This window comes from Narcine bancroftii, chromosome 5 (genome assembly GCF_036971445.1).
Source record: "Narcine bancroftii isolate sNarBan1 chromosome 5, sNarBan1.hap1, whole genome shotgun sequence".
NCBI lineage: Eukaryota > Metazoa > Chordata > Chondrichthyes > Torpediniformes > Narcinidae > Narcine > Narcine bancroftii.
Genome location: NC_091473.1, coordinates 39,505,573 through 39,531,090, shown reverse-complemented (window position 1 = coordinate 39,531,090; position 25,518 = coordinate 39,505,573). Strand labels below are relative to the sequence as shown.

Genomic DNA, 25,518 nt, shown 5'->3' with positions numbered 1-25,518 from the left:
CTCTGCCCCTTCCATAGGGACCGCTCTCTCTGTGACCCCCTCAACCATTCATCCCTTCCCATTAATCGGCCCTTTGGCACCCTCCCGTATGTCCGCAGGAAATACCATAATTATGCCCACACCTCCTCCCTCACCACCATTCAGGTCCTCAAAAGCCTTTTCAAGTGAAGCAAAACTTCATTTGTGTATCTGCTGGAGTTACCTACTGCATCTGGTGCTCCCATTGTGGCCTTCCATACATTAGAGAGTTGAGAGATCACTTCGCTGAGTACTTTCATTCTGTCCACATCAGTGACAGGGTCTCCCAGTGGCTAACCATTTGAATTCTGCGCCCCACTCCCATTCTGGTTTGTCTGTCCATGGCCTTGTGTATGGTCAAAACAAGTCCACCCATAAATTGGAAGATCAACACCTCATTTTCTGTCTGGGAGATGGTATTAGCATCGACTTCTCTGGTTTCTGCTAGCCTACTCCCTGTTCTCCCTCTCTTCCCGTTCCCTCTGTTCTCTTTCCTCCAGCTCTTCACCACCTTCTCTCTCCATTCAGAAAACCTTCCCCATTCCCCTGTTTGCTGGTGTACCCTCCCCCCTTTATCCACCTATTACCAACTTCCTTTGAGACTGTGGTCCTCCCCTAGCCCTTCCCTTGGGTGCCATTTTGTTCAGGCACCTGCCAACATTTTCCTCGTACCTTGCTGAAGGTCTCAAGCCTGAAATATAGGCTTTGTGTCTATCTTTGCCATACAAAGTACCCTGTTTGACCTGCTGAATTCTGCAGCAACATGTTTTTACATCAATCACAGTGTCTGCAGACTTTTGTGTTTTACTACTGCGTCGTATACCTCTGGTTTTTCCCTTTCCAACGCCTATAATCAGCTCTTTAGTTTTGGTGACATTGAAGGAGAGGTTGTTGTTGGTACACCAGCTGTTTTCAGTCTCCCTCCTGCATGCTGTCCCATCACTCCTTTTTATACAATCCACTTATGTAGTATCAATAAGAAATGTATAGATGGTGTTAATGCTTCTGTCCCCAACCCATCTTTCTGCATTGTCTCCCAGGTCCAGGACTGGCATTTATTGCTTACCCTAAAGCAGTGACTATGATGCCTTGGCCAACATTCTGGGCTGTCTTGTTTTTCATCATGATGCTCTTACTTGGACTGGACAGCCAGGTCAGTTTACACAGTGTTTGAATTTCTTGAAGTCTTGGGAGCAGGAGTGTGGAGTAGAGAGGGAATGGGGCTTTTGTCTGTCTCTGTCTCTATCTGTCTGTCTGTCTCTCTCTCTCTCTCCAATCTCTATCCAGTGTCTACAATCTCTCGCTCTCTCTCCAATTTCTTTTTCTCTCTCCATTCTCTCCCCCATGTGGATTTCTGTCACTAATAACTGGGAGGGGGTTGAATGTGGCAACTGGAGAGTTGGGTTGGTTCCGTATTCATGTACTTGCCCAATTGCTTCAGCCAGACTGCATGGTAATGACAGGACATCCAACTACCCGACTGCAGAGTTTGTGCTGTCGTTCTCCGGGTATGTTACTTCCCACACATGTGCTATCCAGACGATAGCCCTCCCCCCCCATCCCACCCACATCCCAGGAGACGAACTGTAACACACCCACTCCCCCATCCAGAAATATGCATCCATCCTTTGAACTTGCCTTCACCCTCTCCCTCCCCTTCAGCTACTGCCAATTATTCCCAGCGGTGGCTTTCCCCTCGCCTCTCCTAGTGCAGAGGGACTTAACCAGTCTCGTTATGCTGGACCAGCGCAGAGAGGCTAGTTTGGGTCGTTGCTTTACATCCACATGGATCAGTGGATCCTTACCAGAGTGGAAGGGAGATGTCCTGGGCCTCACTGGCAATACAGAAGCCATCTCCAGAGTCTCCGTTCCCCTCCTTTGATACATTCCCAGTGATAAGTTCACTTGCCACACACCATGCAGTGGAGACCTCCTCCAGGACCAGTGGAAGGGCTTTCCCCAGAGATGAATGGGGACCCATAACCTTGTGGGGTCAGCACCATGGGATTAATCCTCACCTTGGGAGCATGTTCTGCTGCAAAGCTCAATAACTCGGGCCCAAAAATTTACTTGAGGCTGTATCTTGAGGGGGAGAGGGGGCAGGTTTCCCCTGAACTGCATTAGTCATTCAGACCTGCCTCCAATGGAGGCATCATCTGCCAGGACCTGGGTGGGGCATTCAGGGAGAGGGACATGAACTCTGTTTCAAGCTGGTGGAGTGTTCAGACACAGGAACCACCAGTACAGAGGCCTCAGTCCAGCACCCCATCCACCCTCACACCCTCCCCAGTCCCCAGGTGAGTGCCGGGTGACATGGATCCCTCGGGACTGGCCCAGGGGTGGGACCCAGTTTCATTTCATCCTGGAGATGCGTTTCAAGGTGCTTAGTTTTTCTCTGTGCCTTTCTTCCCCATACATGTTCCTCACTCTCCCTGACCTATCCCATGCCGCATGCAACCGCAGAATTCTCTTGGGGTATGGGGGAGGAGGAGGATGCGGTGGCACCATTGTCCCAGAACCAGAGGATGTCCCTGAGGAAGTGGAACAGTACTAAGGAAGTCCCCCACTTTCATACACCCATGGCACTGTTGTAACTCTGTTCCCCTGTATATCAGGTAATCACAGCCTTTGTACTTGATCCTCAACCCTTCCGCAACATCCACCTCTTGCGGCAACTGCATGAACAGCTGGCATTTGAACGAGAGGACATGACGGATGGAAGGTTTTTTGACTGTTGCTGGACTGGGGTAATGTCCGAACACACTTGCCCCAGCAGGACAAGGTGGAGAAGGAGGATCTCACTGGGGATGCAGGGTGGGTCATTGGCCTGCTGTGTGGGAGGCTCATTGGGTCTACCAGTAGGAAAAACCCCTGTATCTTGATGCTCCTGCTCAGGTCCCACTTCGCCAGCTCATCCAGAGCACAGGAAGCACACAGCCTTCACAAAACTCTTCTCAGTGGCGAAATGCCAGTGTGCAGATTCCACCCACACCAGGTGGTGATCTGAGCATGACTCCGGCTTCATGGAGGCTGCCGTGATACTGGAGAGGTCGGCCTTTGAGATGTACAGGTGGTGGATGTGTGAGCCATGTCCTGCACACCTCCAGGTGAAAGCATTAGGGGGTGGAAGGTCCGCCGGGCATCTGCTAAGTAAATGGAGCCAACGAGCTCCCTCAACTTGTTCACTGATGCCTGGTCTCACTGTAACCTTGAGTGATCCTCATCTTCAAGGCTACAGTTAAAGTCCCCTCCAAGGATTCACTCAACATTCACTCAAGTCTAGTGAATCCAACAGAACCAGCATCTGATGAAACAGGCATGCCTTTGAACGTGAGGTCTGGAGATGTACACATTAACGAAGTGGAACAGCATCCCATCTAGGTGCACGGCGGGATGGAGCAGGTGTCCCGGCACCTGGCTCTGGTCCTTCAGAATCTCCGGCTGGAAGATGAGGGCCAATAAAATGGCCACCCCACTGGAATTGGCGCTGAGGTGACTCGTATAAACACCTCGCTACTCCAGGTGCCAAGATGGTTCATCCCGCATACTTCCCCTCTCTAAGAACTGAGAAGTTCTGAAACCTGCATTGAGCTCCTCCGCTGCCATTTTCATTCAGACTTGCTACTCTAACTGACATAATTCTCATTGCCTTCTCATTCGAGAAGCATTCCCTGCCCTCTCACTTGAGAAGCATTCCCTTCCTCTGCCAGTCCTTAACCTGCCTCCACTGCCATCCACCCCATTGCATTCCCCTGCCTCTCGCCTTCCTATCTCCAACCCTTCTTTAACTAACTCATCTTCCCCTTCTCTCTCAGCTCTCCCCCGCCCTCACTTCCCGCCGCACTTGCTCCTGCCCTCCATCAGATTTGGGACCCTGGAGGCACCCAGCTGTGTGCAGGGTCCAAGGTATCAGCAGAAGTAGGGACGCTCTCTGTAGCCATCTCCTTGGGAGAGGGCTTGATGTTGGGGTGTGTGGCAGCTGCTTGGGCTTGATGCTGCCGCTGACCATCTGTTTGATCTTTGGCCACAGTTCGTGGAGGTGGAAGGGTTGATCACTTCACTGGTCGACCTCTATGGATCCTTCCTGAGGAAGGGTTACCGACGAGAAATCTTCATCGCTCTAGTCTGCGGACTCAGCTACATTATGGGGTTGTCCATGGTGACCCAGGTGAGCACTGACCACAACTCACCTCCTTCCTGGAGTTGGATGAGGGAGGGAAGTTATCAGGGTGAGGAAGACAGAAAGTGGGAGAGGAGAGTGGTGCAAGTGGGAGGAACAGAGTGATAGGGAGGGAGGGTGGCAGGGTGAAGGAGCGGGAAGATGTTGAGAGGAAGAGTTATGGGGAAGGGAGGGATGGGGAAAAGGAGCGGGAAGGAGCATCATGGGGGAAGGGAGGGAGGAAGGAGGCAGAGTGATGAAGGAAGGAAGTGACAGTGAGGGGTCGAGACAGGGCAGAGGCCAAGATATGGAGGGAGGAGGGGAATGACAGAGGCGAATGGAGATGGATGAATGGAGGGAAAGTTAATAAAGGAAAGTGATAGGGTGAGGGAAGAGTGAGAAAGAATGATGGAGGGAAATAACAGGATGGTGAGGGGAAGGGATAAAGTGTTGAGTGGGACAAGTGAGACCAGAGAGTACAAGGCAAATGTGGGGAGACGGAGGAAGAGGAGGCTGTCGTAGGGAGAGAGGGTGGAGCAAGACGGGGTGGCAGGGCATCTGAAAATCAGAAACGGATGAGCTGGTGATGCAAGATAAATCTAAATGTTGGAAATGTGTCATCAGTGGGAAGAGAAAGTCAGTGTCTCAGCTTAGGGGCCTGACATGAGAACGGAGAGGGAGAGACTCCCAATCTGCTGGAAGGGGCGGGTGGGGGTGTCTGAGAGCGTAAATCCAGGCTCAACTTGAGGGTCCAGTCAGTGAGTGAATGGGAGCAGTTACAGGGGAAAGAACATGACCAAGGGAAGTAGAAGGTGTGAAATGCAGAGCAGGTCAGGGTGGGAGCCCAGACCATGGGTAGATGACTGGGGGTGGGGTGACTGGGGTGTGGATATGACTGAGGGTGGAGAGATGAATGGGGTGCGGTGGGGATACAATTGAAGATGATGACTGGGGACATGGATATGACTGGAGGAAAGGTGACGAGTGGGGTGGAGAAATGCCAGGGAGGGGAAACGACTGGGGACGGGGAAATGACGTGGTGTGGTGACAGCTGGGGCGGGGATATAACTGGGGATATGACTAGGAGCGGGGATATAACGGGGTGGGAAAACAACTGGGGGAAGAACGACGACTGGGGTGGGCCTACAACAAGGCAGGTGCTGGTGATGTGATGACTGGGGGCAGGGATATAACGGAGCGGGGCGATGACAGGATAGGGATAAGACTGGGGCAGGGCGGGCATACCACAGGGCAGGGCGATGACAGGGGGCTGGGTGATGTGATGACTGAGGGCAGGGATACAACGGGGTGGGGCGATGACAGGATAGGGATAAGACTGGGGAAGGGCGACGGCTATAAGTGGGGCAACAACTGGGGGTTGGAATGCGACGGGGCAGGGTGATGACGGGGTGGCGTGATGACTGGGAGTGGTGCTACAAGTGGGGGGTGCGGGGATACGACTGGGAACAGGGATACAACTGGGAATGGGGATACAATTGGGGATGGGGATATGACAGGAATGGGGATACAACTAGGGGCTGGGTGTCAACTTGGGGTGAGGAGATGATGGAGAGATGGCTGGGTTAGGGAGATGACAGGGCAGGACAGGGACTGGTGCTGGCTGATATCTGCGATATGCAGACATCTGTGGTGGGCAGACAACTGGGGAACTTTGAAAATGGCAGTGCTTCCTGAGTGCTGTAATGGCAGTCCAAAAGCCAATGGCTCCATACAGGCTTTCAAGAAGCTGACGGTGTTTTAAAATATTGCAACCAAGAGACTATGCCCAAGATTGGGCCACTTTATGTCAGGTAGTGGCCATGGAGACTCCATGAAGCAAACAACCAGTGTAGGGCACAAGAAGCAGGGAGAATACCCCTCTCCCCCCTCCTCTCAGTTGAGGAGAAACAGAGGAGATTATCCTGCAGTACAGTGACCTCAGCAGCAGACTCAGTGACTCTGAAGGGACTCACATTTGCTTCTCCTTTTCTCTTACTGTAAGGGGCACTGGGTAATGCTCATGGTGATTCCTTGTCACCTCAAGGAAGGCAGAAGGCAATTTTGGTCTGTGCTATCACATGACCATAAAGGAATCTTAAATGGAAAGTATTCTTAGAGATAATATGTGTAAGTATCTTGAGAGATAGGGGCTGATCAGGGACACTCAACATGGAAGGTCATGTTTGACAAATCTTGTTGAATTTTTTGAGGAGGTGACTAGGAATGTTAATGAGGGTAGAGTAGTAGATGTTGTCTATATGGATTTCAGTAATGCCTTCGATAAGGTTCCACATGGAAGGTTAATCAGGAAGGTTCAGGCACTAGGTATTAATTTTGAGATGGTCAAATGGGTTCAACGGTGACTAGAAGGTAAATGTCAGGATGGAGGCCGGTAACAAGCGGTGTGCCTCAGGGATTGGTTTTGGGTCCTTTGTTATTTGTCATTTACATGAATGATTTGGATGAAGGAGTGGTAAACTGGATTAGTAAATATGCGGATGATACAAAATTAGGTAGAGTTGTGGATAGTGAAGATGGTTTCAGGGACTCCAGAAGGATTTGGATGCTTCGAAGAGTGGGCTGAAGGGTGGCAGATGGAGTTTAATACTGAAAAGTGTGAAGTGCTTCATTTTGGGAAGAATAATCAAAACAGGACATACACAGTGAAGGGGAGGGCATTGAGGAATGCAGAGGAACAAAAAGATCTCAGAATAATGGTTAATTGTTCTTTGAAGGTGGAATCTCATGTGGTTAAAGCTTTTGGTATGCTGGCCTTTATAAATCAAAGCATAGAAATATAGGAGTTGGGATGTGATGTTGAGACTATTCAAGGCATTGGTGAGGCCAAATTTAGAATACTGTGTGCAGTTCTGGTCCCCAAATTATAAGAAGGATATCAATAAGGTAGAGGGGGTGCAGAGAAGATTTACTAAAATGTTGCCTGCATTGCAGTATCTAGAATACAAAGAGTAGACTGCAGTGTAGGAGATTGAGGGGGAATTTGATAGAGGTATTTAAAATTATGAGGGGATAGAGTAGATGTGAATAGGCTCTTTCCCTTGAGGGTAAGGTGAGATTCAAATGAGGTCATGAGTTAAGAGTTAGGGGGCAAAAGTTTAGAAGTAACATAAGAGGGTATGTTCACTCAGAGAGTGGTGGCTAAGTGGAATGACCTTCTAGAAGAGGTGTCACAGCAAAGTAAATTTTGTCATTTAAGGAAAAGTTGGATAGGTAGATGGATGGGATGGGATTGAGGGCTATGGACAGAGTGTAGGTAGGTGGGACCAGAGGAGATCACTTAGATCAGTGCGGACTAGAGGAGCCGAGATGGCCTGTTTCTGTACTGTAATTGTTATATGGTTAACTGGAGGAGGATGTGTAGGTGTGAACCAATTCTCACTGAGTTTCCCAATCTAGGGTGGATTGTACGTGTTCCGCTTATTCGATTACTATACAGCCAGTGGCTTGTGCCTCCTCTGGGTCGGTATCTTTGAATGCATAGCAATAGCTTGGGTGTATGGTGAGTATCCACATCAACTAGACTTCAAAAGTTGAGATCATCAGTAAAGAAACTCGCAGCAGGTCACTGTACCCGCAAGTACTGTACCCATGTTATACAGTGACAGACTGGTCCCTAGAAGCACGTATCTTGGTGGTGCATGGTGACAGAACCATTACCACTAATACTGTACCCCAGTGTTAAACAGTGACAGACCCATCTCCACCAGTACTGTATCCTAGTGTTACACAGCGACAGTCCCTTTGCCACCAGTACTGAAATCTCGTGTTATACAGAGACAGACAGCCTCACAAACACTGTACCTCAGTGATACACAGTGTCATATTAACACAATATTTATTCTCACCAGTTCTTTACTCAATGTCATACAATGACAGATCCCTCTCCACTAATGTTATAGTGACATATCTGTCACAACTAGAACTATACCAGTGTTAAACGGTGATGTATAGTACCTGTCCACTCCAATACTGCACCCCTATGCTGTATGGTGACCATCCCCAGTAGTACTGTAACCTATTGTTACATAGCAACAGATGCATCCCCACCAGAACTGTACCACAGTGTTATACATTGACAGACCCATCTCCACCAGCACATCACACCATAGTTTTATATGTGACTGACCAGTCCCCGCCAGAATTGTACCCCAGTGTTAAATAGCCACAGACCTCTCCTGGCTAGGTCTGTAACCCAGTATTGTACAGTGACAGACCTGAACCATCCAGTACCATGCCCCATGTGGCACAGTGATGGAGCCATCCTCACCAATACTGTAACGCATTGTTAAACAGTGACAGACTTCTCAACACCAATCTTGCATGTTTTCCTTTTCAGTAACAGACCCATCCTCACCAGTACTGTATCCCAGTGTTTTACAGTGACAGGCCTACCCCCCCACCAGCACTGTACCCCAGTGATATGCAGTGACCCACCAGTAATGTACCCCATATTATGCATTAACAGATCCGTTCTCACCAGTGCGGTATCCCAGTTTATACATGACATATACATTCCCACCAGTACTGTACCCAGTGTTATACAGTGACAGTTCCATTCTCACCAGTTCTCTCCTCCATTGTTGTACAGTGATAGATCCGTTCCCAACAGTACTATACTCCAATGTCAAACAATGACAGAAACCTCTCCATCGGTACTGTACCCCCATGTTTTACTGTCTCAGACCCATCGTTACCAGCACTGTACACCAGTATTAAACAGTGATACACCTCAGGGTGATACCATGACAGACTGGTCCCCACCAGTTCAGTGCCCCATTTTTATACAGAGACAACCCATCCCCACCAGTACCATACCCCCATGTTACATAGTGGCAGATCCATCATTGCTAGTACTTTACACCGGTGTAAAACAGTGATAGACCCATCCTCACTTGTTGTGTACTCCAGTATGATATCGTGACAACCTGCCCCCACCAGTACTCTGCCCCAGTGAAATAGTGACACATCCCCACAAGTACAGTTCCATGTTCTGAACAGTTACAGTCTCATCCCCACCAATATGTTAAAACAGAGTTATACAATGACAGACTCCACCTGTAATGTACCCATCCTCACCAGTACTGTACCATACAGTGACAGACCCATCTCTACCAGCACTATTGCTCCATTTTTTACAGTTATAGGCACTTCTCCACCATTACTGTACCACATTGTTAAACAGTGACAGACTTGTTCACACCAGTACTGAGCGCTTTCCTCTCGGGTGACAGATCCATCCGCACCAGTACTGTAGCCCATTGTTATACAGTGACAGACTTATTCACACCAATACTATGCCACACTGTTAACAGTCCCTTCCCCACCAGTATGTCAGTGTTATGCAGTGACAGACCCATTCCACCAGTACTGTACAGTTACAGTCTCATCACAACCAGTATGTTACAACAGTGTTATACAGTGACAGACTCGTCTCCACCTGCAATGTACCCTGATGTCATATATGACATTCCCATCCCCACCAATAATATATCACACTGTCATACAGTGACAGACCCATCCCCTCCATCTCTTTACCTTACTAATCCCTCCTTGTAACTGTGCCAATAATATAAAAAAATCTAATCTTGAATAAGAGTCATGCCTATGAGGATAAAAAGAATAATCTTTTTTTCTCAAATTCAACTTTCACCAAATATCAACTAGATTTAATTGCTTCATAAAACTTAATATAAGCTTTTCCACTTTGGCTCTTATTGTTGTTTTAGTTTATTTATCCAGTAATGGATCAAGACAACAATTAATATCACTTCCTATTAAAACCTTTTCCTGCACTTCTGCCAAAAGTTTTTTTTAAGTATTCTTTAGGGGTGGGGGGGGGGGGGACTGTTTTCTTCAAAGAAAGATGATAGAAATCTTGCTTGTGCTGATAAATAATACTTCTTAAAATCCAGAAGTCTAAGTCCTCCCAATTTATAATTCCATTTTAACTTTTCCCATGCAATTCTTGGTTCTTTGTTATTCTATACAATTTATCTTATACAATTATGTAATTTAAAGAATGTTTTAGTTAGTGCAATAGGCAATGATTGAACAAGATACTGTAATCTTGGCATTACCTTCACTTTCATACAACTTACTCTTCCCGCTAATGTAATCAGCAGATCCTTCCATTTCTGTAAACTGTTTTTTTTTTAGTAGAGAGGTACAATTAAGCTTATATAAAATCTATAAATTATTGCCTATCATTATTCCTAAGTATTGTATTTAATTCCATCTTTCTTCCATTTAAATCTACTACCTTTTTGGTATCTTTCATAATCAAAGTTCTGTAATGGTATTATCTCACTTTTATCCATATTTATTTTATATCCTGATATTCTTTCATATTTTTTCTAATACTGTTTGTAATCTTATCAATGAATCAGCTGCTTCAGACATCTAATAGCACATGATCAGCAAATAATCTAATTTTATGTTTTTTTTTCCCCCAACTTTTAAGTCCTTAATATCCTGACCCCTTTCTTGTAATCTCTGCCAGAGGTTCAATAGCTAGGATGAATAATGCTGATGATGGGAGTCACCCTATACCACATTTTTCCAATGTTTTAAATAAGAAACACTATTCTAATCAATCGAATTCCTTTTCTGCAACTAGAAAAATAGTTATGTCTGGATTCAGCCTTGATTTTGCCATAAGTTTTATATTGAATAATCTACCTAGACTACTTGAAGAATGTCTTCCTTTAACAAATCCCTCCTGATCTGGATGTATTAATTTTGGTAAATACTCACCCAGTCTCTTGGCTAGCACCTACTAGAGTTTTATAGTCTCCATTCAGAAGTGGATATTAGACTGTATGATGAGGTTTTTAATGGGTCTCTACCTTTCTCTGGTAGCACTGTAATTATAGCAGTTGAGAAGGCTTCCAGGAGGGTTTGGGCCTCCACTGTCTGGTCTAACACATCCATCAAAAGGGGTATCAAAAAATCTTTAAATTGTCAATAGAACTCAGGTGGGAACCCCTATTTTCCCAGGGATTTATTGGCTTGCAAAGTACCCGAGGTTTTCTCTATTTCTTCCCTTGTAAAAGGAGCATTTAAGTATTCTCTTTCTCTCTCTTCTAGTTTAGGGAGTTCAAAATTTGGTAAAAATTCTTCCACCTCACTTTTATCTCCTGCTAATTCTGATTTATATAATTTCATATAGTATTATCTAAATGTACTATTTATTTATTTTTAGTTATATGTTATAGTATCAGCTTCTATTTCTATTCCATTTATCATTCTGAATGACTCCTCTGCTTTAACCTGTCAAGTTTACAAGTTCATATTTTTATTTAGTTTTTAATATTGTTTTTTCTGTTCTATATGTTTGTAGTATATTATATCGTAACTTTTTGTTCTCTAATATTCTGTATTTTACTTGTGTTCCTGATTTCTGATATTCTTTTTCCAATTTTGTTATATCATTTTCTAGACCTTCAAATTCTCTTAAGATTTTTAGTGTAAGAAATAATTTGTCCCCTCAAATAAGCGTTAAGCTTATCCAATATTACAAAACTATTGTCAGTGGAAAAAGAATATTTTCACAAAATATTTCTATCTGTCACGTAATAAATTCACAAAAATCCTTCCTTTTTAATAATATAGCATTAAGGCACTATCTATACATACTTTCTTGCTTTTCCATTATGTGATAATTAATGTTAATGGCAAATGGTCTGATAAAAGTCTTGCCAAGTACTTCATTTTTACCACTCTACTTTGTACTGGGCAGGCATTAAAAATAGGTCAATCCTTGTATGTGAATCATATACCCTTGAATAGAACAATTAGTCTCTTTTTAAGGGGTTGAGCCATCTCCAAATATCAATTAGATTTAAATCCTTCATAAATGATAGTTATTTTTGCAGCTATTGCCCTTGTTACTGTTCTCGCTGATTTATCCAATATTGGATCTAAGCAGAAATTGAAATCTCCTCCAATCAATATATGCAGTTTCTAAAACAGATATCTTTCATAAAGACTTCATCATCATAATTTGGAGTGTAAATAGCATTAATGTCCATGATTCTGCATATATTTTACAATATGCTATTACAAATGTTACAGTTTGATGAGTTAATGTCTCTTCTATTATTAATGGTATATTTTTATTAATTAAAATCACTACACCTCTTGTTTTTGATCCAAATGAAGATGATATTACTTTCCCCACCCAACCTCTTTATAATTTTGCATGTTCCAATTTGGTAAGATGTGTTTCTTGTAAAAGTCTCACCAGAATGGGTCTTGGTCTCTGATCACCGGCTCTTCTAGGGTCCGAGTGTTCAGTGAGCTCTCTCTATATGTAATTTTTATCCAAATTTGTCTTCTCCCAACACTTGTGGGATCCATTTTTGAAAAAAGTTCACCGGGTCGCTTCCTTCTATTCCTTCCTTCAGTCGAATGATTCAGACATTATTCTGTCGACTAAAGTTCTCTGCATGGTCAGTTTTGTCCAGCAGTCTTGTTTATCCAACTCCCATTTTTTAGCTTTTTCCTAAGCCTCAAGTTTTCCCTGCATTTTTGTCAGTTCCATCTCTGCATGACCCCTTCTCTCGATCCGGACTTCAACAATCTCTTTTACTTCGGTCATTTTTTTCTGTCATAGCTCTCATCACTGTCTCAACATCTGAGAATCGTTTGCTTAAATTCTCCATTTTTTCCAGGATGATGCTCAATTCTTGACCTGACTCCCCAGTTTTATCTGGTTCTGCCAGTCCTGTTGCCATTTTTGCACCACTCCCTCCTAGTTGAATAGGAGCTTCTTTAGTCTTCGTTCTCAGCTGCCTTGGCTTCTTTGTACTAGTTTTATCCATTTTTGATGCAGAAAATCTTGATTTTCAAGTTTTGACCATCTATTTAGTACTCTTCACGGAGGGCTCAACCAAAATGTCTGTCTAGGTCCTTCAGAGGGTCATGCCCCTCCCCTGTGTTATACATTTACAGACGAATTCCAGCCAATATTGAACTCTAGTGTCCTATAGTAATAGACCCATTCCCACCAGTGTGGTAACCCAATGTTGTACAGGGACAGACCCGTCCTCAACAGTGGGGACCCCAGTGTTATACAGTTACAGACCCAACCTTACAAGTTTGGCACCTTTGTGTTATACAGTGACACATCCAGCCCTACCAGTACTGTATCCTGATGTTCAACAGAGATACACCTATTGGCATCAGTACTGTACCCCAGTGTTATACATTAACAGACCTATCTCCACCAGTACTGTAGTCCAGGGTTATATACTAACAGCCCCTGCTCACCAGTGTGGTAACCCAGTGTTATAAATGACTGAAATGTCCCTACCCAGTAATGCACCCCAGTCCTATTTAATGTTAATCCCATCCCCACCAGTGTGGTGTAACACACTGACAGAACTGTCCCCAGCCGTACTGTGTCCCAGTGTTATTCAATGACAGACCTGTCCCCATCGGTATGGTACCCCCTAGTTATACAATGACAGATCATTCCCCAACACTACGGTGTACTAGTCTTATTCAGTGTCAATTCCATCCCCACCAGGGCAGTACTCTGGTGTTATGCAGTGAATGATGTGTCCCCATCAGTATTGTATGCCAGTATTAAACAGCGACAAACCCTCCTTCTCAAGTACTGTTGCCCAGTGGCAGTGACAGACCCATCCCCATCAGTATGGTACCCCTGAGCCATTCTCACCAGTCCTGCAACACAGTTTTATACAGTGGCAGACACGTATCCACCAGTATGGTACCAAATCTTATATGTGAAATGTCCATCCCCGATTATTGTATCCCAGGTTTCTACAGTGACAGACCCATCCTCATCCCCACCAGGATTGTATGATGTGCTATACAGCGACAGACACATGTCCACCTGTAATGTATCCTGATGTTACACATGACATACCTGTCCCTAGTGGCATTGTATCCCAGTGTTAGATGTTGACAGACTCATCCACACCAGTAGTGTACCCATGTTATATAATAACAGACGCATCTCCAACAGAGCTGTATCTCAGTGTTACTCACTTCTCCACCAGTACTGTACCCCAGTACAGTATGGGTCTATTGGAGTGTTTCAGTGGAGTACAGTTACTTTTAATTATCATTAAATATGAAAACCAAATCACACTTTAACTTATCACTATTGACTTGACTTAGCCCCCTCCTAATTCTAAGCGCACGTGTATGTAATGTGTGTGTAAGTTCAGAAACATTCTTTAGTTCACAGTCCAATCTCACTTCTCATTCCTTTAAGTTCACTGGTTGCAGGCAATTCTTATATTGTGCACAGCATTTAACATTTATGAAGTTCACCAGGCTTTGGTGCTTGAAAGGTAAATGGTTACTGCCACAACTGATTTCTTTTTAATCAGCCACACCAGTGTCTTGCTGACTAAACTTGCCCCCTGAGGATTCTCCAGATGATAACCTCTTTCTTTCAGGTCACTACAGAGTTCCTTTTTGTTTCTCTTATTTCAAGTGAAACATTAGACAGCCAGTCCTCTCCTCTTGAATGAATCACAAGGGCTTTGACCAGGCTGAACTAAGCACTCACAACCCATCTTCCAAATGGGGTTTTCCACAAGCTTGCCAGCTTGTCCTGTTCCAGTCCCAGCTGCTGTTGCTGGCTGTAACACTGAGCACTGAGGAAGTGATCTTATGTGTGTGTGTGTCTCTCTCACTATCTCTCTCTCTCTCTCTCTCTCCCTCTCTCTCTCTCTCTCTCTCTCTCTCTCTCTCACTCACACACACACAGCCTGTTTTACTCTCTGTTTGCAAAACCACATGACCCTCTTAGAACAGCAAGTTCCACTCCATACAGAAGGCGGCTCCGACAAGTTCTTTCATCTGTTGCCTTTTTCTCAACAACAATCCATTAGTGAAGTCTCTTGGGCATTCTCCAAAGCTCTTGCAAAGGCTATGGGGCCAATATGTCTAGCATTAGCAGAGCTCCAGCATTTCAAATAAGATATATTTTAAAGTGTTTGTATGTGACCTACTCTAACAAACCTTTTCCAATTTATCTCCCAAAAACATATCTATATAATCTATCACACATGTCAATCCCATTCCCACCAGTGTGGTACCCGAATGTTGTACAGTTAATGACACGTCCCAACCAGTATTGTACCCCTGTATTTTACAGTGACAAACCCTTCCTCACCAGTACTGTAACCCAGAACTATACAGTGAACTATATAGTCCCCATCAGTACTCTACCCCAGTGTTAGACAGTGATAGACCCGTCACCACCAGCATTGTACCTCAGTGTTATATATTGACAGACACATCCCCACCAATACTGTCCCCATTGTTATTCAGTCAGCCCATCCCCACCACTGCAGTATCCCAAAGTTATACAGTTAATTACATGTCTCACCAGTACTGTACCCCAGTGATATACAATGACAGAGCTGTCCCCACTGGTACTGTACTACAGTTTTATACAGTCGCAGACTCATGCCCACCAGTACAGTATCCCAATGTTAAATATGAAATACCCATCCTCACCAGTACTGTATCTCAGTTTTCTAAAGCGACAGTCCCATTCCCACCAGTACTGTATGCCACTGTTAAACTGTGACAGATGCATGCCCACCTGCACAGAAGCCTGATGTTCTACAGTATCAGACCCTTCCCCACCATTACTGCACCCCAGTGTTATTCAATGTCAATCCCATCCCCACTGGTGTGGTTCCCTGGTGTAACACACTGACAGACCCATCCCCACCAGTACAGTGCCCCAATATTTTTCAGTGATATACCCATTTGCACCAGTGCAGTAATCCAGTGTTACTTCGTGACAGACCCATCCCCACTAGTATGGTAGCCCCCAATTATACAGTGTCAGACCCTTCCCCAGCACTACTATACCTCAGTGTTATTTAGTGTTAATCCCATCCCCACCAGTGTAGTACTCCAGTTTTACTTCGTGACAGACCCATCCCCACTAGTATGGTAGCCCCCGATTATACAGTGTCAGACCCTTCCCCAGCACTACTATACCCCAGTGTTATTTAGTGTTAATCCCATCCCCACCAGTGCAGTACTCCGGTGTTATGCTGACAATGACATGTCCCAACCAGTATTGTACCCCGGTATTATTCAGCAACAAACTCTTCCTCATGAGTACTGTCACCCAGTGTGACCAAGTGACAATAGCAGGTGCCCACCAGAATGGTATTCAAGTGTTATACATGAAATGCTTATCCCCATTAGTATTGTATACCAGTGTCAGACCCATCCCCACCAGAAATGAACCCCTGTATACAACAACAGATACATCCCCACCTTCTGATATCCATCCCCACTGCCATTGTACCCCAGTGTTAGAGAATGACAGACCCATCCACACCAGCACTGTACCCCAGTGTTATATACTGACAAACCCATCTCCACCAGTAATGATCCCCTGTATACAACAACAAATGCATCCCCACCTTCTGATATTATACATTACATATCCGTCCCCACTGCCATTGTACCCCAGTGTTAGAGAATGACAGACCCATCCACACCAGCACTGTACCCCAGTGTTATATACTGACAAACCCATCTCCACCAGTAATGATCCCCTGTATACAACAACAAATGCATCCCCACCTTCTGATATTATACATTACATATCCGTCCCCACTGCCATTGTACCCCAGTGTTAGAGAATGACAGACCCATCCACACCAGCACTGTACCCCAGTGTTATATACTGACAAACCCATCTCCACCAGTAATGATCCCCTGTATACAACAACATATGCATCCCCACCTTCTGATATTATATATTACATATCCGTCCCCACTGCCATTGTACCCCAGTGTTAGAGAATGACAGACCCATCCACACCAGCACTGTACCCCAGTGTTATATACTGACAAACCCATCTCCACCAGTAATGATCCCCTGTATACAACAACAAATGCATCCCCACCTTCTGATATTATACATTACATATTCGTCCCCACTGCCATTGTACCCCAGTGTTAGAGAATGACAGACCCATCCACACCAGCACTGTACCCCAGTGTTATATACTGACAAACCCATCTCCACCAGTAATGATCCCCTGTATACAACAACAAATGCATCCCCACCTTCTGATATTATACATTACATATCCGTCCCCACTGCCATTGTACCCCAGTGTTAGAGAGTGACAGACCCATCCACACCAGCACTGTACCCCAGTGTTATATACTGTCAAACCCAACTCCACCAGTAATGAACCCCAGTGTTATACAGAAACAGACCTGTCCCCAACAGTACAGCATTCCAATAGTATTCAATTCAAACCCATCCCCATCAGTAAGGTATATCCCCAATTATATAGGAACGGACACTTCCCCACCATCACTATACCCCAGTGTTATTCAATGTCAATCCCATCCCCTTCAGTGCAATACTCAGTATTATATCAATAATGACGTCCACACAAGTATTGTACCCCAGTATTGTACAATGACAAACCCCTCTTCAGCAGTACTCTAGCCCAGTGTTATACATTGACAGACCATCCCCACCAATATTGTTCCACATTGTCACAAAGTGGTAGACCCATCCCCACCATTACTGTTTCCCAATGTTTGGTACTGACAAACCTGTCCCCAGCAGAACTCCTTCCCCTCCAACTCCCATCCCGTTATACAATCACAAATTCGGCCTCACCAGAACTGTACCCCTATTCCTCCAGGACCCTGTTTGATTATAATTTCTGGTTCCTCTTGACCAAGTTCATGACACTCACATCATTCTGGATTCTCTTACATTGCCATCTCATCCTTCTTTCACACTGGATCGTGCCGGTCCCGGACTGGAATTAGTTGGTCCTCAAACACCTCCCACATATCATGTGTGGACTCCCCAGTAACTGCTGCTCCCCTGACCTCCAGTCTCATCCTGTGACAATTTGCAACACTTCTGCTAGTTTCCTCAAAGCCCAAGCTTATCTACAAAGTCAAGAGAGAGTGATCACTGTTCCCAGAATGTTCCCCACCAGCCCTCTGATCACCTGGCCAAGCTCAGTTGCTAATACAAGGTTTAGTGTTGCCTCTTTCTGCCACACACTGCTTCAAGAAAGTCTCCTGGATGCACTGAAGAAATTCCGTCCCATCTAGCACCTCTGGTATTAAGGACGTCCAGTCAATATTGGGGAAATTAAACTCTCTCACTCTGATAACTTTGTTGCTTTTGCAACTTTCCATTAATCTGCCTACACATCCGTCCCTCCACCTCCCAGTGGCTGAGTGTTGTCCTATCAGAGTGACTGTATGTTCCTTATTTCTGATCCCTTTCCACAGTGCCTCAGTAGTTGAGCCAACCTTGATGTCCTCTCTGAGTGCAGCTGTGACACTCTCACTGGTCAGCAATGCCATATCTCCCCTCTTTCATCTCCTAATCTTCCCATCTAAATCACTGTAACCCAGGAATGTTGAGCTGCAAATCCTGTCCCACTCACACCCAAGACTGCATAACGGCCACTACGTCCGAAATATGGATTTGGGATCCAAGTTGATCTGCTTCCCCCACAACACTCCTTGCATTGAAATAAACACCCCTCAGCCCACGTTAGAGGCTCACCTCCCCCCCAGGACCTACCTCACCTCCTCTCCCATCCTATTGCTATACCACTTCTCAGGTCCCCCCCCCCCCCCACCTTTCTCAGGATCATTCACTAGACCAGTAATGGTGTCCCCTCCCCTGGACAGCTTCCCTGGCAGTTACCCTACCTGAAGTGGTCTTCCTGCTTCTCATTTTGAATACTGGGTGATGTGGGGAATTTTGTTGGCTGTGATCCTGGAACACTCCGAGTAGCTATCCTGTGCAAGAACCCTGCCAGATTCTCTGAACTTCCCACTCCCTTTGACTGTGCCTGGTCCATTTTTAATTTTGTTTGTTTTGATGTCATTTTTCTGTTGAACTATCGGTCAGCAGCCTTGAGTTCCATTCATATGTATCAATCCCCATACACATGCACGCACTCAGACAAAACCTCCCCAACACCACATGCAAATCTATTTCCCTCCTCTGACCCATGCCACTACCCAATCCCCCAACCCCTCCTTTTCCTATCCCCCTGCATCCCTCCCCAATTCTTGGTTCACCTCACCCTATCTGCCCATTCCTTACCTCTATCCCCTCTCCTTCCTGCCCCCTCCTTGCCTGTTTAGGTCTCTGGCCTCTCCCTCATGCGTGGCCCAGGCACCAGCTCTGCTGCTGAAGCAACCCGGGGGTTTTTCCCCATTGCCAGGTGCTGTAGAAATGCAGGGGGCAGTTTGATTTGCTGGAGCTGTGCTGAGATTGGGCCTTTGTGTTCTGGGACTCTCCCAACCCCTGACACAGGACATCCCAGTGACTGACATGTCTTTACAAACGTCATCAGGGTCTGATAAATTCTACAACGCGGTGGAAGACATGATTGGCTACAGACCAGGACCCTGGATGAAGTGGAGCTGGGGAGGGATCACGCCTTTCCTGTGCATGGTGAGTGCGGGGCTCCCGGAAGGTGGAGCGTACGGTATAGGGCCGGGCACACAGCGAGGTCCCATGGATGCTGACCGAGGGTTGCCTGTTGTGTTGGACAGGACCCCAGGGGCAGGGACTCAACTTGGTGTGGCACACCCTCAGTATTTTTTGCCTTTTAATGGTAAATAAATACTGGCCCTTTATTATTCACCCATACCACACACACAAAACCTCCTTTTGATTCAAATCCCATTTCAGCTGTTTAAATTATTTATTTTTCTCCATCTTCTGGACAGTGCACACAGAGATTTCTGGACTGCCATTCCGACAGTGTGATCCCCTCACAACCCCTCGGAAAGGTGTCAGTGTCTGGGACCCGTGAACTCGCACAAACCACGTTGTTCATGTGGAACCAGACAGCAGCAGGAGGAATGAGCTTGGCCTTCTCATCTGCTACTTGGATCTGAGGGGTCCAGGGCTCAGAACCACACTTCTGCTTCTCCTCAAAATGACTGAGTTCTCATCTCATCGATGATGAAATCCATTCATCAATCTGAAACATTCAGCAACATAGACTCTGTGGATTTCGAATGATTCTCATGTTAAATGTGAGCAAGTGGTAACAGAAGGCCATTTGGCCCCTCGGTGCTGCCCCATCACTGGGGCCCCCTTAGTGTTGCCCCACTGGTGTTGTCCCATCACTGCAGCCCCTCGATATTGCCTCACCGCTGCGGCCCCTCATTGCTGCCCCTCCACTGCGGCCCCATCGGTTCTGCCCCACTGTTGCAGCCCCCTCCGTGTTGTCCCAGCCCTGCTGCTCCTCGGTGCTTCACTGAGGCCCCCTCAGTGCTTCCCCACTGCTGCTGCCCCCCTTAGTGCTACCTCACTGTTGTGACTGATCGACTGATCTCAACCCTTGGTCCCAATTCTCCAATTCCTGCACCTTTCCAATAGGTATCCATCTATACCCTAACATTACCCTTCCTCCACCTTCAGGGAGCTGAGAATTCCAGAGTTTCTCCTCCTCCTTAGAGAAGACACTACCAGAACCCTCAATTTCATGTTGCTTTCCCCTTATTTTGTGCCAAGGTTCCCATGTTTGAGTGCAAATATCTCAACTGGTGCTCGTAATATAGTCTCTCCGGAGTTCACTGACTGAGCCCCTCCAGTCTTGACTATGGAGGGTTGTTGAGTTGTGCAGTCCAGTTGCAACACAAGTCATTCGGCCCTATACTCACCTTCGTTCCCATCTGTACTAATCCTACTTGATGGAATTAATTGCACATCTCTCCATTGGATCTTCCTGGTGAATCTTCTTTGCGCGCTCTCCAGCAAGACCACATCCATTCTTGGTGGAGCTGACACCCCACAGGTCTCCACGTGGAGCAGTATTGGTGTCTCTGCCATGGACAGGGTGTAGCCAGAGTGGCCATTGCAGGGGTGGGACTGCTCTCCCCAGTGACAAGACATTGTCCCCTTGCTCCTTCAGGGTTGCTTCATCTTCTCTCTGGCCAAGTACACTCCCCTGACCTACAACAAGACCTACAAGTACCCGGAATGGACAGAAGCTGTGGGCTGGCTGCTTGCTGCCTGCTCCATGATCTGCATCCCGTTGGGTGTGGTGGTGAAGATCATTCAGTCAGATGGCCCAATAATCGAGGTAGGTCATGAGTGGGGATCTCTGCTTGGCCGACTTCCTCCTCTTTTTCGAGGGACTCCCAATCAACCCCCTCCATAACAGCATGCCTTGACCCCACCTTTTCAAATTGGTATGCTGGTCCGTGCAACCACCACCTCCCTCCCCCACTGTCAGTCATCAAGAGAATGATGCTGTGGGAAGATCCGCATTAGCATAATGTGGAACAATCCAGCCCCTTCAGCCCAGAATGTAATGACCTCTGTCAACCTCCCTCCCTCACAGCCCATGGCCCTCCACATGATAGTCAGAGTGTCCTTATAGAGTTATGCTGCAAAAGAGGGCACTCGGCCCATCCATTTTTGCTTGCACCATAAAAGGACTTTTCAACTGCCCATATCCATACCCGCTCTCTCCCCAACCCTCAGTCCCAGATTGCTCCTGGCCCTGACCCTGTCAGTCATGCTCGCAAGAAAGGGGCATAATTTACAGAAATCAGGGGGCCACTGACCCCTGAATGTATCAACCGATTGGGGGAGATCCAACTGGACTGCCATTAACCTGGGGCAGAGAGTTTGATGTGAGCAGAAGTGGATCAACAGGCAGATCTGCTAGGGTGGTGATCTACTGGAGAGTTAGTAATCTGCTAAGGAAGGTGGTTATCTACTGGGTGAGGTAGCAATCAACTGGGGCGATGATTTACTGGGAGGTGGTCATCTGCTGGGGAGGAGGTGATCTGCTGAAGAAGATGGTTATCCACTGGGTAATGTAATCTACTGGTGGAGGTGGTGATCTACTTGGGAGGTGGTTATCTGCTGGGGAGGAGGTGATCTGCTGGGGAAGATGGTTATCTACTAGGTGATGTAGTAATCTGGAGAGGTGGTGACCTACAATGGGGCATGATGATATACTTTGGAGCTGGTTACCTACTGGGGAAATGGTGATCCACAGGTGAGTACTGATCTACTGGGGGAGGTGGTCACCTACTGGGGAAGTGGTAATCTACCAGATCTGTGGTGATCTGCTAGGGAGAAGTTGATCTTCTAGGGTAGGTAATACATTTTGAAGCTAAGGCTGGGGCATGATGTCGACCTCGGCAGAAGCTCACTGCCTGGGTCCCACCCTGTGAAGTCCTGGGGCTGATCCTTGTTTTCCGCAGGTCTTCACTGACGAGCTATGCCAAGGGTCAGGCTATGCCTCTTACAGATGTGGAGGTGAATAGTTTGGCAAGGGGCGGGGTTCGAGAATCTGTGGAAGAGGTGTTGGACCATTGTGGGGTCTGGAGGTATGTGAGACCAGAGTGAGGTCCGGAGGGTGGGGGTCTCTCCTCGTGTATGTTGGCTGGGTTTGGGTTTGGGGAACATGGGTTTCTCTTGTTGTGTAGGCCCTAACCCTCTCCCCTTCTCTCTCCAGCGGATAAAGCACCTCACAGAACCCAGGGAAGAAGGAAGAAAGCCAGAACTGGCCTTTGATGCTGAGGCTGTTGTCCCCTTCAATCCCAATGGGACTGGTGGAAATGAAGCAGCAAATCCACCTCAAATATTGACAGAGACTAAGATGTAAGCTCTCGGGCTCCAGTCTGTTCAGGACCTATTCCCTTGTTCCCCCCCCCTCCCCTCCCCCACCCATCCACAGCTGGGTGCTGACCTTGTATCGCTGGGATCGATGTAACGGTTGAACAGACTTGCCTCATTGATTGCTGAAGTCATCTCACACCCTTTTACACAGGGGGTCACCTTGCTTGTTGGAGAGTAACAGAGATCAAAAGTCACTCCACCCATCCTCCCCATGTCAATGGATATCAGACCAAACAGCAGCTGATACCATCCTATGGTTAGTTACCTGGAGTCACGAGGGGTCATTCCCCAGGGGCCAGGTATAAAGCCCCATTGTGTGCACCTATGTCCCCTTGCTGAGGTAACCCCAACCCGATCCAGTCTGGGAGACGTAAGTAGTGCTGGAGAACAAACTAATTGTTGGACGAGTGGCCAGGATTGTTTCTTTGAACCCTTTGCAGTTATGGTTATTTGTAGTTGAGGTGACTTGTGTGACTTTGTAATTGGTTTGCATGTGCGTATGCATGCCACCTGATGCCTATTTGTTCCCCGCTATAAATAAAGTTCATGCTTTACTGTTCCAGGTCTTTCACTCTGAACCCTTCAAACCTGTTCTCAAACCCACCCTCCCCTCCCCCCTTCCCCCTCCCTATGGGCACAGGGTAGCATGATTGCTGAATAGTCTCACATTCCCCTCCCCCCCCCCCCCCACTGTGGGCATGGGAAGAGATTCACAACCCACATAGGTTTCCAACTTTAAGGCCATTGGGCTGGATTTTTCAACATGCTCCCAATCTCTCAATTTAACAGCAACCAGGTATCTCACTTCTCACCCTTTCCCTCTCAAGAACTCACGGTCTGTGAGACATAGAGACCAGGTAACACATTTGTGGGTGTGAGGCAGGTGAACCTACCAAAGCAATGGGGGGATATTCTGCATGGGAATTGATAGTTCCACCTCCTTCCCCACCTTCCTTCAACAACTCCTCCCAGCCTAAATTGATGATGGAGAGTATGCAGCTGTCACCAAACTGAACCTCACAGTGCTTTCAAACAATTTACTGGGTCTGAGGGAGGGTCACACTGGGAGCGGTGTGCAGAATTCATGATCTGCCCTTCCGTGAAAACGGAGAAACATAAATGACAGAAATGGGATTTTAATCAACTGGAGGTTTTGTGTGGGAGTATTCAGACAGGTGTCTTGATCAGAAGTCTGCTACTTGTGAATAAAGCTCTACTGTCTCCAACTACACATTTCAAACAATTAGCGGGAAGTTTGCCAGGGTGGATTTATTCCACCATGGAACTACTATCTTCATTCAATTTGCTCGTTAAAAGTTTAACATTGGTGACTCCACCACTGATTAGCTTGTAGGGTCAAATGTTCCTAACTTTTTTTAGTATTTTTATTGAGTTTAACATAACAATTCATATACAAAATATTAATAAAGCAAGGCAAAATAATTACATAAAATTAAATGCACAATCTAAAAAAAATTAAATTCTATCCCTTATTATTAATGTGATTATCTATTAAAATAATTATACAAAGATGGATCAAGTTGCAACCTCCATAAGAGAATTGTGGAGGTTCACACTGGAGCACCCAAATCATCTAAAACTTCAAATTATGTTAGTATTCCATAAATTCCATAAATGGGCCCATACCTTTTCAAACTGCAACATCTTTAATATTACCCCTAATTTTCTCTAAACTTAGATATGTCATTACATCATGTAAACACTGCATGAGTCAGTGAGAGTTCATCTTTCCACTTCATTAAAGCTGCTTGTCTACCTATCAGCGTGCTAAAAGCTAAAACTTTCTCTTGAGGCGCTGATAAAAGTTTATCCAGTTTACACGAAAAACCAAACAGGGCATGGATCTAATTTAATCTTAAAAATTGTTGACAAAGAATGAAAAATATTCTGCCAATATCTTCCTAATTTAGAACATTCCCAAAACATATAACCATATACAGCACAGAACAGGCCAGTTTGGCCCTACTAGTCCATGCCGGAACAAATCCCCACCCTCCTAGTCCCACTGACCAGCACCTGGTCCATACCCCTCCAATCCTCTCCCCTCCATGTAATTATCCAGTCTTTCATTAAATGTCAATAACCACCTCCGCCGGAAGCTTATTCCACATTCCAACCACGCATTGTGTGAAGAAATTTCCCCTCATGTTCCCCTTATAATTTTCCCCCTTCAATCTCAAACCATGGCCTCTGGTTTGAATATCCCCCCTCTCTTAATTGAAAAAGCCTATCCACGTTGACTCTCTCTGTCCCTTTTAAAATCTTGAACACCTCCATCAAATCCCCACTCAATCTTCTACGCTCCTTTCTCTGTAACTCAAACCCTGACATCCTGTCAACATTCTCGTGAACCTTCTCTGCACTCTTTCTATTTTGTTTATATCCTTCCTATAAATTGGTGACCAAAACACAGTATTCCAAACTTGGCCTCACCAATGTTTTATACAATTTCATCATAACATCCCAACTCTTGAATTCAATACTCCGATTTATGAAGGCCAACATTCCAAATGCCTTCTTCACCACTCTATCTACCTGAGTATCAACTTTGAGGGTACTATTTACCATAACTCCTAAATCCCTTTGTTGCTCTGCACTCCTGAATTGTCTACCATTCAATGTATATGACCTATTTAGA

The 25,518-nt window shown here is 45.9% G+C and overlaps 1 protein-coding gene across 4 annotated transcripts in view; it reads left to right on the top strand.

Moving 5' to 3' along the window:
• The window catches only part of LOC138763285 (sodium- and chloride-dependent taurine transporter-like), a 65,131-nt gene extending 41,713 nt beyond the window's left edge, over positions 1 to 23,418 (top strand). For 3 of the 4 annotated variants that reach the window (XM_069937165.1, XM_069937166.1, XM_069937164.1), the window contains 6 exons: positions 1,059 to 1,171; positions 4,049 to 4,186; positions 7,595 to 7,697; positions 19,564 to 19,664; positions 21,136 to 21,306; positions 22,696 to 23,418. In XM_069937165.1, the coding sequence (XP_069793266.1) occupies positions 1,059 to 1,171; positions 4,049 to 4,186; positions 7,595 to 7,697; positions 19,564 to 19,664; positions 21,136 to 21,306; positions 22,696 to 22,845 (776 nt within the window). In that variant the 3' untranslated portion in view covers positions 22,846 to 23,418. The remainder of the gene's footprint in view (positions 1 to 1,058; positions 1,172 to 4,048; positions 4,187 to 7,594; positions 7,698 to 19,563; positions 19,665 to 21,135; positions 21,307 to 22,695) is intronic. The other variant, XM_069937167.1, reaches the window with a different exon arrangement.
• Positions 23,419 to 25,518: the final 2,100 nt, after the last annotated feature.